This window comes from Protopterus annectens, chromosome 5.part1 (genome assembly GCF_019279795.1).
Source record: "Protopterus annectens isolate FY-2018-M chromosome 5.part1, PAN1.0, whole genome shotgun sequence".
Taxonomy (NCBI): Eukaryota; Metazoa; Chordata; order Ceratodontiformes; family Protopteridae; genus Protopterus; species Protopterus annectens.
In genome coordinates, this window is record NC_056736.1 from 730,503,752 (window position 1) to 730,516,600 (window position 12,849).

General features: G+C 39.6%; 1 protein-coding gene across 4 annotated transcripts in view; it reads right to left on the bottom strand.

Moving 5' to 3' along the window:
* SQOR (sulfide quinone oxidoreductase) overlaps positions 1-12,849 on the bottom strand; it is an 802,763-nt gene that overhangs the window by 158,539 nt on the left and 631,375 nt on the right. For all 4 annotated transcript variants that reach the window (XM_044073360.1, XM_044073363.1, XM_044073361.1 and 1 more), the window contains one exon: positions 10,987-11,181. In XM_044073360.1, the coding sequence (XP_043929295.1) occupies positions 10,987-11,181 (195 nt within the window). The remainder of the gene's footprint in view (positions 1-10,986; positions 11,182-12,849) is intronic.

A 12,849-nucleotide genomic window follows, 5' to 3' on the forward strand; every position in this document is an offset into this window, starting at 1 on the left:
CAACTACTATAAGCTGTGCTTCCTGTAGGCAGATGGAGGCATGCCCAGTATCACCATCAATCCTTCCCACAGCTTCTTAATAAAGTCCTATCTACTTTATCTCAGTGGTGACATTCATCCTAATGCAGGACCTAACCCACACTTTCAGACACCCCTCTTACAACAACACTCTGATCTGCTAAATTCACCACCCTTCACACGTACTTCATCTGACGTACTAATCTTAAACATTAACCTCAGAATTATTCTAAACAAATACCTTAATTCCAAGCTACCTTGTCACTATATTCCCCAGACATTGCAACATTTACTAAAACTTGGCTAAAGAGTGATAATAAAAGTGAAGAATCCTTGCCCCAAGATTATAATATTCTTAGATCTGACAGACTACACAACCAAGGCGGCAGCTTAGAAATCATATACAAGAGCAGCCTTATCCTGTAACAAGTATACTCTACCGCTCCCCTAGCTAATGACCCTGAAATCTTAATCTCACGTCTTCAACTCAACATAAATAAGTCCATCATCGTCATAGCAGTATATCTTCCCCCGGAAACAACTACTACATACAATCAAGAAATTGTAATCTTAGGCAAATTTAATTCTGATTGGACCACATGCTCCTCCATAAATCCAAAATTAATTCTGATTGGACCACATGCTCCTCCATAAATCCAAAAAATTATATCAGATTCTTAGATTTCTCCCAACTCATTGACACACCTATAAGAGTGGACAAACACTAAAATAAATATTCCATACTTGACTGGATTCTCTCCAATCGCCCAAACTTATGCTCACAGTTTGGCTGCCTCCTAGACTCCCTTCTTCCCTACATATCTAATTAGGCACAAAGCACACTCAACTAAAACCACCATCTATAAGCATGTTCGTACCAAAAACACTTCTCCTTTGATACCTTTAATACCCTCTTAAAACATCACAACTGGCCCCCCTTAAGACAACTTCCCCTTGACGAAGCTGTCAAGTTCAACAACTCATTCTTAAGTATCCTAAACATGCTAGCTCCTATTAATTCACCACAAATCAACATCAACTCATTGGCTAACGAAAGACACCATAAAAATTATGAAACAAAGAGACATAGCATGGCTAAACTATCAGTCATCTAAAACCCTAGCTTCCCTTCACAACTTCCGCCAACTAGGAAACTTGGCTAAAAAACATATTCATCAGATAAAAAATCCTACTACAACCCTGATCCAACAAAAACATAAAAACAGCCCTCAGAAATTCTGGCACTCCATTAAATAACTCTTAAATCCAGGACAAACCACTTCCCCCTCACCTACCATCCTTAATTCTAACATTAGCATTGCAGCCCAATTCAACACACATTTTATAAACTCCATTCAGGCCTTAGTAAACAATAACTATATCCCTCTATTCAACCCCACAGCTCCTAACAAGCAATCTGCTATCTTCTCATTTCAGCCCGTTCAGACTACATACATTAAAAAAACTCCTTCTTCAACTAAAACCCTTCAGACTTGTAGTAGATCAACTCACAAGCACATTTCTTAAACCAGCAGCTGACTCTATTTCATACCCAATCTCCTTACTTATTAATGATGCCATTACTGAATAATATGTATCAGTGCTCTGGAAACTCTCCTACATCATTTCTCCGCATAAGGGTACCCTATCCACAGAATTTTCCAAATACAGACCCATTGCTATACGTTCAACCATTACCAAAATTCTTGAAAAGTGTATACATTCTCAACTACTAGCCTATCTACTACAAAATAACCTTCTCTCCAAATCTCAACATGGTTTCAGACCAAGACATTGCACCACAACAGCCCTATTAAGTTTCACAGACATCATCAACCACCATAGAAATAATAACAGCCTTGTCTCCTCCATTTTCTTGGATATGTCAAAAGCATTTGACACTGAATCCCATCATAAACTACTTCAAGAATTATCGTCTATCCATCTTTCACTATCATCCATCACTTGGTTCCAGCAGCCAACAAGCTGTTATATGGAATGATGAAATCTCTACCCTTTTACCTGTTACTGTAGGAGTCCCACAAGGCTCTGTTCTTGGCCCTGTACTCTTTACAAACAATCTTAGTTCTGCATCCACACAAGCTACTATTACAGAGTATGCAGACCATTCCACTGTTATTTGCATAGCACCTCCCTCCCTGAACTCCTGTCTAAAGCCCACAGTGTTTACAAAGACATTGAGCATTTCCTCAAAGAAAGACAATTCATTCTAAATCCTAAAAGACAAAGCTAATGATATTCTCCAATAATAAACCCACAGTACCCAATAACCCACTTCACAATATCTCCTCCAACAGCACTATAATAGAATTGGTAGCATTAAGTTGCTTAGTGTCACAATAGACTGCTCCCTAAAATATGATACGCACATAGCCCTTACCATAACAAAGGTTCATAAGTTCTTAGGTAGGTACTAGGCTATTGGCCCTGGGGCCTATATAAGGCTAGCCAAAAAGGTTCCCTGGCTTTCGCCACCCAAGAAAATTATTTTCCTGTGCCCCTGTCAAGCAGTGCCGCAAAAGTGATCTCTGGGGTGAATTTTCTATTTTCCATCCAGTCGTCAATATTTTTCTTAAAGAGGGCCAATGAGGAGCTTTGCTTGACATGAATGGGTAGTTTGTTCCAGAGTATGGGAAGTCTCTGGGACAGGAATCTATCCCTCCAGCATGTTCTGTTTATTGTGGTGACAAGGTTTAGGTCCCTGGAGTGTGTGGTTCAGAGAGATTGGGATTTTCTTAAGTGTAGCATGTCTAACAGCCCTGGGTTTGACATAGCTTTGTATGTTAGGCAGAGTTCACATCTGAGTAGGCGATATGCGATGGAGTAGAGCTGGAGTTTTTTGAGATGGTCTGCGTATGGCATCTGTTTGAGGCCGGCAATCCTCTTAGTGAGGTACGTCTGTGGCCTTTTCAATTGTTGTAAGTGTCTTGAGAGAGAGACATGCCAAATGGGGCATTGTACTCTATAATGGGTCTGATGAGGGATGAGTAGAGAGGAACAATGACCTCCTTTTTTCTAGAGGAGAACTGTTTTGTGATAAGGTGTGCCACGTAGAAGAATTACCTGACTACTGTGGCGATGTGGTTATCAAAGGAGAGACTACTGTCCACCTGTGTCCCAAGTTCTCTCATCATACTTTTAGCGTTTAGTGAGCTACCGCCTATGTGGTAGTTCATGGGTACTGAGTTCAAAGGGGTTGACAATGCACTTCTTGGCACTGAGCTTGAGGCCATGACTTTGACACCAAGCATCTGTCTCTGTGAGGCCCTTTTGTAGAATGTCTACATCATTAGCTGATTCTATTATGGCTCTCAGTTTGCAGTAATCTGTGAACTTTGTTAGCCAAAGACCTTCTGTGTTGGCTTGCACTTCAGAGAAGTAGATGCCGAACAGGAGAGGACTGAGGACTGAACTCTGTGGTACTCCACTCGTCACTGGTCTGAAGTCGGACTTGGAGTTGGCTACTTTTACTGTGTGGGTTCTGTCAGTGAGCCAGTTGGCCACCCATCTTGTGACATAGGGATTTATGCCCAGTTTAGTGAGTTTACCTATAATTCCATAGTGGGGGATGATATTGAAAGTCTTGGCGAGGTCAAGATAGGCTGTGTTCACTACCTTGTCCTCATCTACGGCTCTAGTGACTGCTTCAAAGAAGTTAATCAGGTTTAGTAGACATGATCTACCTTTTACAAACCCAAACTGAGTGGGGTCCAGGGTATGGAGGTTACCTATGTCTATGTTTATAAGCTCCAAGATGATATGTCCCATGGCCTTGGGTCTGTGGTGGCACCCCCTTTGTGGAGTGGGATAACCGTCGCTGTGCACCATTCATTAGGCACATAGCCTGAGGTGAGGCTATGACTGAACATGGTACTTACATGGGGTGCCAGTTCATTCTGTAGTTCACGCAGTACGCAGCCTGGGATGTTGTCTGGTCCCATGGATGCTGTGTTCTTGGCTTTGGAGAGTGCAGTCTCTACTTGTTCATCTGTGATTACAGGGTCTTTGCATTCTTCCAGCATTAAGATGGGCCCTTTGGAGGGAGAGAGCGGGTAAAGTTAGCACTGAACCTATCTGCCAGGATGTTGGCAATATCAGTTGGTTCTGTACATTTAGTGCCATTGTGCTGTAGCTCAGAGCAGATCTGAGTGTTGCCATTGAGATTCTTGACATAGCTGTAGAATGCTTTGTGGTTGTCTTTGGAATCAGTGGCGATTTTATTTTCGTAACTGGCTTTGGAGGATTTTAAGAGGGATCTTAGCTTCTTGCGGAGGCTTACCAGACAGTTCCTCCAATCTTGGGATTTTTACTCTTTTTTGCAACAGCTTCTTCCTTCTGTTGTAGAGTTTGTTTATGGCAGGGGACCGCCAGATTGGCTTCCTTTTTTTGCAGAACAGCTTCTTGGTTCTGTTGGGGATGGCACGATCCATGCACTCGTGTATGTGCTTATACAGTGCATTTGTGTAAGATTCAGCAGTCATACCTCTATTTTCCATCTGCATGGGTGTCGTGAAGCTTGCCACTTCTGTCTTAAGAAGCATGAAGTTGGCTTTGGAGTAGTTTTTGATGGTGGTTTCCTTAATGGGGGGTGGGATATGGATGTCTAGGGTGATTAGCTTGTGGTCGGATCTGACCAGTGTGGAGTTGACCTCTGGTGTGAAACACCGGTTACCCATATTGGTGATGACCAGGTCCTGGATATTTCCCCCGGATACAGTTTTCCACACACTACTTCTATTACTAATAGCATTGCTCTCACACATCAAATCCTTCCTTTATACCAGTCCTGCAGGCCATAATGCTCAAACAAACCCAGAAAATCAAAAGCTCTGCAATTCCAGCTATGTGCTAATCATTTCTCCTGAACTATATTGCATCACTTTAATCAACACAAATACAGATACTCCAGACCTAATTCTTATAGCACAAAATCTTGCCATAATGAATAAAAACAAATACAAACAACTGCTTTTGTATAAGGTCATAAGTGTAAACTAAGCTAATGACCGCTGAGCCTTTTTAAAGCTTAGTCATACATCACAATTCTCTGAGAAGTTCTGGTATCCTTGATAAGTGTAAGCAAGGGCTTAGGAGATGAAACAATTACAAACAAGGGTCTTGCACATTAGACATTAACAGGCTGCCTGTGTCCACTAGAGATATAGATGCTAAACCATGGACGAATTTCCTGTTCTCCATTCAATTGTCCAAGATACACCTGAATTGGGTTAGGGATGAACTCTACTTCACATGGATGGGGAGTCTGTTCCAGTGAAGGGGTATTCACTGGGATACATACTTTTCTCTCCAACAGGTCATATTTATATCACAGGCAAGGTTTAAGTCTTTAGAATGGGTAATTCTGGTGCCGTTTGTTTTGTGGATAAGCAGGAGGTCCATCAGAGTGCAGTCCAAAAACGGCTGCATGCCAGACATAGATCTCCCCTCAATAGCCTTTAGGAGACAGAAACAGGGAAAGGGCTTTGAGGTGGTCTGCAGAGGACATATTACTTACATCCTGTATTCTTTTAGTTAGAACCCACGGTAGAAGTTCTAATTGTTGGATGTGCCTGGTTAGACACCAGGTTTGGATGCAGGGTTTTGAAGTTGTTCTGTGTTAACAGTAAAGGAACTAGGGGCAGAGGCCATATTTGTTCCCGAGACATACTCCTCAGTAATGGGTACCAATGTTGCCTTGGCCAGTCTGGAGCTATCAGGATGATCCTTGGACGGTCTTCTTTGATCTTCAATAGCACCTTGTGCATCAAAGGAAGAGGTGGAAATGCATATGTTGTCAGGTTTTTCCAACTGAAAGATAGGGAGTCCACTTTCCAAGCAAGTGGGTGGTACGTCCTTGTGCAGAATTTTTTCAGTTGGTGATTGTGTGGGGATGCAAATAAGTCTATTTCTGGTAGTCCCCATTTCCCTGTAATGGTTTTGAAGATGTCCGGATGCAGCATCCATTCATGGGCATCCGTGGTAGTTCTGCTTAGGATGTCTGCTAGTATATTTTCTTTTCCTGGCACAAAAATTGCTTGTAACTGAATGTTGAAACTCAGGGCCACATTCCAGAGGTCCATTGCCATCCGGCATAGAGGGTATGAATGTGTGCCTCCCTGTTTGTTGATGTACCACATAACTGTGGTGTTGCCCATTTGTAAGGACTGCAGATGCATCCTTGAAGGACATCTACACATAGTGGTCCATGAAAAGAAGACAGAATTAGCATTGATCACTGAAATCGCTACACCCAGTAACTACAGTGTCTTGCGTACAGAGAGACACAAAGTCATAAAATAGCAGGATTTGCAGGCAGAAACAAGAGCAATGTGGAAGAAAGATATTCAGACAGTTCCAATAGTAGTAGGAGCAATGGGTCTTATAAAAATAATCTACAATTGTATTTAGATATGTTACCGATACATGTAACTCTATACACATTGCAGAAGGAGTCACTACTGGGCACACTGCAGGTGCTGCAAAGAGCACTTCTGGCTGACATCAAAGGTCAAACAATCCTAACTTCATGAACTTTAATCATACTTTGACTTAGGAATAGGGTCCATTCCCATCATGGTATTAGAAATCCAAAAGACTTGGAGAAATCAAAAGAGAGAAACCTTAATATAATTATACTGGCAACAGCCCTCACAATATCTTACCTAATAACAACTTTTTATTGCCCATAATCTAATTTATAAACCAGAAATCAGCCCAGCACAAAAAAACAAAAAACAAAACAAAAAAACAAATCAAACATTATTCCCCAGCCAGGGAACTATACACCCTTAAAATAAATAATTTTTACTCACCACCAAATCTAATGCTGCTGCTAACTCACTCATCTCTTGCTGTCTCTCTAAACTTTGGCACTCCCTACCATTACACTTAAAGCATTGAAAAAGTAAAAGTTTTCAAAAATCAACTTAAACAATGACCCAAATAATTGCTGGTTATGCTCTAGCTCAACCCCAAGCTAATACCTTTGACCATGTCTCCACAATGGTAAGAAGGGCACTGTATACTGCCCACCTAATAAGTAAGGGCATAGCTTCCAGAACAAAGAAAGTCATAACCTCCTGTACTGTACTGTTCACTCATCATGCTAATAATATAGCACAATGTTCCCTTTGGTATGTACCTCTACAAGCACCCGCAGCAATTGGAGAGACCACAAATGTTTCTTACAAAGAGAATTCAGTGTCTTCAGCACATGCAATATGTGGACAGACTGAAATCACTTTCACTTTTCTCAGTATCATACAGACTACTTAGAGACAACCTGTGCAATCTAAAGCAATCTGTGATCCTGCCGTAACCAAAATGCTACACATCCGTAAGTCAAATGGTACGCAAGTCACTCGCTTTAAGGACCTTAACCTGTCATGTGACATCAACAGAACTTGCTGGAGAGAAAGCTTTGTCTCACACAGGTTATATCATCTCTGGAACAAACTTCCAATTCATGTTAAACTAAGTCCCTTGTTGACCCTATTTAAGTGCAATTTGGATGATTGGATAGGTAACCATAAATTTGACCATAGGTTCCACCTGTATTCCTCCGGGATAAGGGTAACTGGTGCTGATTTTAGACACTCTTGGGAACAAGGGTTCAACTTGGCTAGACTTGTAAGGGCCCTAGGGTCATTAGCCTAGTAACATCCTTTGATCCTATCAACTGTAAGTACCAAAAACTACTCTACATACAATTTCACTGCATTGTAATGCCGCTATATGCAATTTTTTGCCTCCTTCTGTTTCAAAATATAATTCTCCCATATATAATTTTCACTCTTTCTTCATATATTAATCTCTTTATTTTATTATTTGTTGATTGGGAAAGTCTGACTGGGCACAAAGGCTCCTTTTTCAATGGAGGTCCATGGAGAAAAGTTAGGGCATGCAGTAAAAACAAAATATTTTAAGTTATATAATATAACAATGTGAGGCAGAATACATTTAAAATACATTTTACAATGTCAAAATAGATAAGACAGCATTTATTTAAGTACTTATCAACTGTTATTCCTCTCTCTCATTTAAAAGTATTTATTTGCAGTATGTTGTCTCGTTCTACTTCAACTTGATCACTGGCAGCAAATCAAAATACCCAGTTTTGTTACTCTCACACACTACTGCAGTGCTGCAACTTGAATTTATCCAATGTTTATCAATGTAGGTTCAACACAACGTTGCAAGACTTGATTTTTGATCGATGTTGATCACACAGACTTGCCTGGTGAATTATGTCCATCTAACAAGGACAACTGGAGCAACTCGGGATTAACAACATACACTCACTTTGCGAATTACATCCATTTAAAACAAGGACAATTGCGGCAACTCAGGATTAATATGGCTAAGCTTGTAAGGGTTCTAAGACCAACAATTTAGTAACCTCCTATTAACCTATGAATTATACTCGTGTACTTCACTGAAAGTTTTTGTTTAATCCTGTGTCTCTCTACTGCAATTGTTATCTTGTATGGCCTTTGTCATACAGTATAATTTTTGTGTGGAACTTTTCTCTGAGGCCTCAACTGAAAAGTTTTTGCTTTTTTCCCATACAGACTTTCCTGGTCAACAAACTGCAATCAATCCATATTCATATCAGTCTATCTATTTATGTATATATATATATATATATATATATATATATATATATGTATATATGTGTATATATTTATATATATATATATATATATATATATATGGGTTCACTTCAGAAGCTCGAAATACTGAAATCTCGAATTTCAGTATCTCGAGCACAGGAAGCCGAATCCACATAACAGTGAATGTTTAGAAGCGTGAAATTTAAAACCTCGAATACTGGAGGTTTTGAATTTCGCGCTTCTAAAGTTCTGCTATGGCCATGTATTCAGGTAAGTGTGTGTGTGTGTGTGTGTGTGTGTGTGTGTGTGTGTGTGTGTGTGTGTGTGTGTGTGTTAAGGGGTTTGGGTAGGGGCTGTGGTGTTTGTTAGTGTGTTTTGTTACTGTTTTGTTACTCCAAGATAAAATGGAAGTCTAAGAATCCCACACTCCAAAGATTTTTATTAAAAAATATTTTATTAAAAAAAAAAAAAAAGAATACTCCATTTCTGGAGATGCAATGCAAAATAAATTCCAGAAAGCACAATACTGTAGTTGGGAAAACTAGGCCGTGTGATCATATGTTATGTCAGAACTGTCATCAACACACTGTATAAATGTGCATGATTCCCATGTCATTCTCCTCTACTTTAAAAAAACATTATGTCTACAGAGGGTTGGCATCAGTATTTTCTTCAGGGTTTCAGTGAACAAACCATACTTTTAAGGAAATAAGAAGACAACTTTTTTCGTTTTTTTTTTTTTTTGCCCTTCACAACCAAAATTCTAACTCTAGACTTTAAAATACTCTCTCAAAACAATACAAAAATTGAAATTGTAAAAACAGCCAAACTACTTGGCATCACAACTGATGACAGACTATACTTTGAGAATCATATACTCGGCCAAATCAAAAAGACCCATTTTAAGCTTGGCAAATTCTATTTGGACAAGTCTACCAAGTTGAAACTAACTAATAGTCTACTTCTACCCTCCCATCTCTATGGTTGCCCCATTTTCACAAACCTACAGACATCTCTCCTGAACAAACTGCAGTTGTGCTTCTATAAAATAGTTAAATTTGTCTCCAACATGCCAACTCGCACACATCTTTGCTGGCCATTAAATCTATAAACTGGTTTGAGTTCCCTCATTACCTACATTACTCCCAACTTACTCTCACCCACAAACTACTAAATAATCCAAACTACTGCCCATCCCTTCAAACTATAATACAAACACACACCCCTACTCTGCACCTTAGGTCCTCTAACAAACAACTCTTAACCATAACTTAACCCAACAAAAGAGATGGACAATGTCTCTGTTCTCATGCCATTGCCAAACTTTGGAATGCATTCCCTCTCTCTATTACTCAACTAGCAGGAGCAGCCATAGGTCAACTGGTGCCCTAGGCAAAAGGTCTCCGCAGTGCCCCCCACCACACCACCCAGTGCCCCCATCCTGGTCTACCTGCACCAAATAAATAGTGGAAAAGCGCCCCTGCTATAGCGGCGCCCTAGGCGGTCGCCTAGTTGGCCTATGCCTAAGTCCGGCTATGTCAACTAGACTCTTTAAAAACATTTAAATTTGCACTAACAAAACACTATCTCAATAACCTTGTCTGTTCTTTTAGTCATATGATTAAACCACCTTAAATTTTTTGGCCACTGTACACTACAAATACTTTTACTAACGTAATATAGTTGCAGTTTACACAATCTGTCTTCATATCCAATCTCTCTTGCTTTCTTTATTTCTGTGGCTGAATTAACAGAATTGATTAAACAGTATTCTTACTTATGAGAATATACAAACAGAATTACTAAAAATGTAAAACACTGGGTTTATTTTATCGTACTGTATACCTCTATAATATGCATTTGTCTTGTATATCTACTTCAAATTGTATTATGTAAAAACTTTCTTGACTGTCAAAGTTAAGCTGATGTTATATAAAGATTTCTGTGATTGTATGGAGCTTTTCTCCCTGGGCCTCCACTGAAAATGGGTTATTGGGCCCAGTGGACTTTCCCAGTCAATAAATAAATAATAAACAGGACTTTACTAGAAAGAAACGTATTTCAAATATTTTTATGTTTTATAATTTAGCAGTAAAAGGGCTATAAGTACAGCTATCTCTCTCTCACACGTGCACACACATACAGATGTACACACACATACAGATGTACACACACACACACACACACACACACACACACACACACACACACATTGCAAACATGTCCATAATGTATACAAAAATATATATATATATATATAGAGAGAGAGAGAGAGAGACAAATTTTACTCATAAAAAGAGGAAACAAAGAAAAAAAATCCCCAGTGCATATTTACCTTTCTGAAGTATGTTTCTGACAGGTACATGATCTTTTGTGGAGCTCCTGCACATTTGACAGGTGTGTTAGGGAATGTGAAAATAGCATTGCCTTCCTTGAAATCTTGCAATGCCTTCCATGTCTTTTCTACTGTATGAACAGAGTAGTTGGAGCCTATTTTGGGACAACCAAAGCCTTCAGGCAGACCCTTAACCTAAAACAGAAAAGAAAATGAAAACATACACTGTAATTGTTACAACTAGAAAGCAAAAACGTAAGCCAGAATGTACATTTATTGAGCTCACATTTGCTGCATTTTAAGCCATGAGGTAAAGTTAAGTGCTCTCACAGTTCCATATTTTGATTAATCCACAGTTGTGACATACTCTGAACTAGGATGTGGGCCATATCCTCATCTAAGCTATATATTTTAATAAGACATTCTGGGGCAGAAGCAATTGACCATGTGATGCCCACCATGAAATGCCTGTGGCAAGGCATTTATGTAGCTAAGTGACTCAGAGAATCCCTTGGTTGTGTGTGCATGTGTGTGTGTGTGTGTGTGTGTGTGTGTGTGTGAATGGGTGAATGAGTCTGTGAGTGTGATCTGGTGAGGAGGTTGGGGTTGTGTCTATGTTTGTATGTGGGGTATAACTCCCCTAGACTAATGAGCAGACCTTGCAATACTGGGGGTGACAACAGACACCAGGGAAAGTTAAACACCACATCAAAGTCACTTAAAAATTCAACAGGACAACAGTTCTGCAGCACAAAAGATGTATGGGTGGACATAGACAATAAGGATTTAAAAAAGATTCAAACCCTGTTCCGCTGGCAATGAAAGCTGCTCCTTAACACTGCAGCATATTAGTCCTTTGCTCTACGACTTGAAACCAGGGTTACTCTTTAAGTTACTTAAAGAGATAATAACTCGATTACTTTAAGCCACTTTAATAGGGACTAGAATAACTGAGAAAAAGAGTTGAACTCTGTGACCTAGACACACACAATAGCTCATTATCAGAGATTTAGCTCTCTGCATTACCACTACACACCACGGATACAGTCTAATTACTACCTTAAATAACTTAAAAATATACAGAGGTAAAAAGCTTCAAACACTGAAACTTTTGCACAAAAGCAAATCATTAACTACATTGGGTCCTCTTCATTAACACAGTAGGGCTTGAATCTTCAGGTATTTTCTTAGCTATAAGAAGAATGAAACTCTTAATGTCTGGCATCACTGACTGTAATAGTCTGTTAGTCACAACAAATGAAGTAGGGAAAAGATTACGGGCAGTTGTAAAGGATGTGTGTGTTTCCATTGGAGGCATCATACCCTGTAAATGGTCATGCTGAAAAATTCAGGACAAAGCCAGAAGAACACATTGTGACACCAGGAAAAAATGTATGATTATTATTTCGAGTCACTTAAAATATTAACAAACCAGTCTAGTATTATGATACACTTTGTGAATACTAAGAATAATGAAATGCTAATGCATGGCATTATTGACTGTCTGTAATAACTCATAATTTACAGGAATAGGGGAAAATAAAAGGCTACATCAGGGAAGTTCTGTCATCTCAGTCACAGGTAAGGTGTGTGTGTGTTGTGTGAGACAGAAGTCATGAGGGGTACCTGTGCCACCACAATGTATGGGTCACTGGTGCTACTAACCACAGGAAAGTGCTTATTAGTATTAGTGGTATAACACCATGCACATCAGAGATGCACAATTTACCCAATAATAAGGTATTTCCTCATTGTTGCTAGCTTATCTCTGAATCACGTTTGCCACAGCTGTGGAAACAGAAGCATTTGACCGCAGCTCTTAATACCTGCTGTGGGATTCTTAATAAATCCTGGGGAATGTTT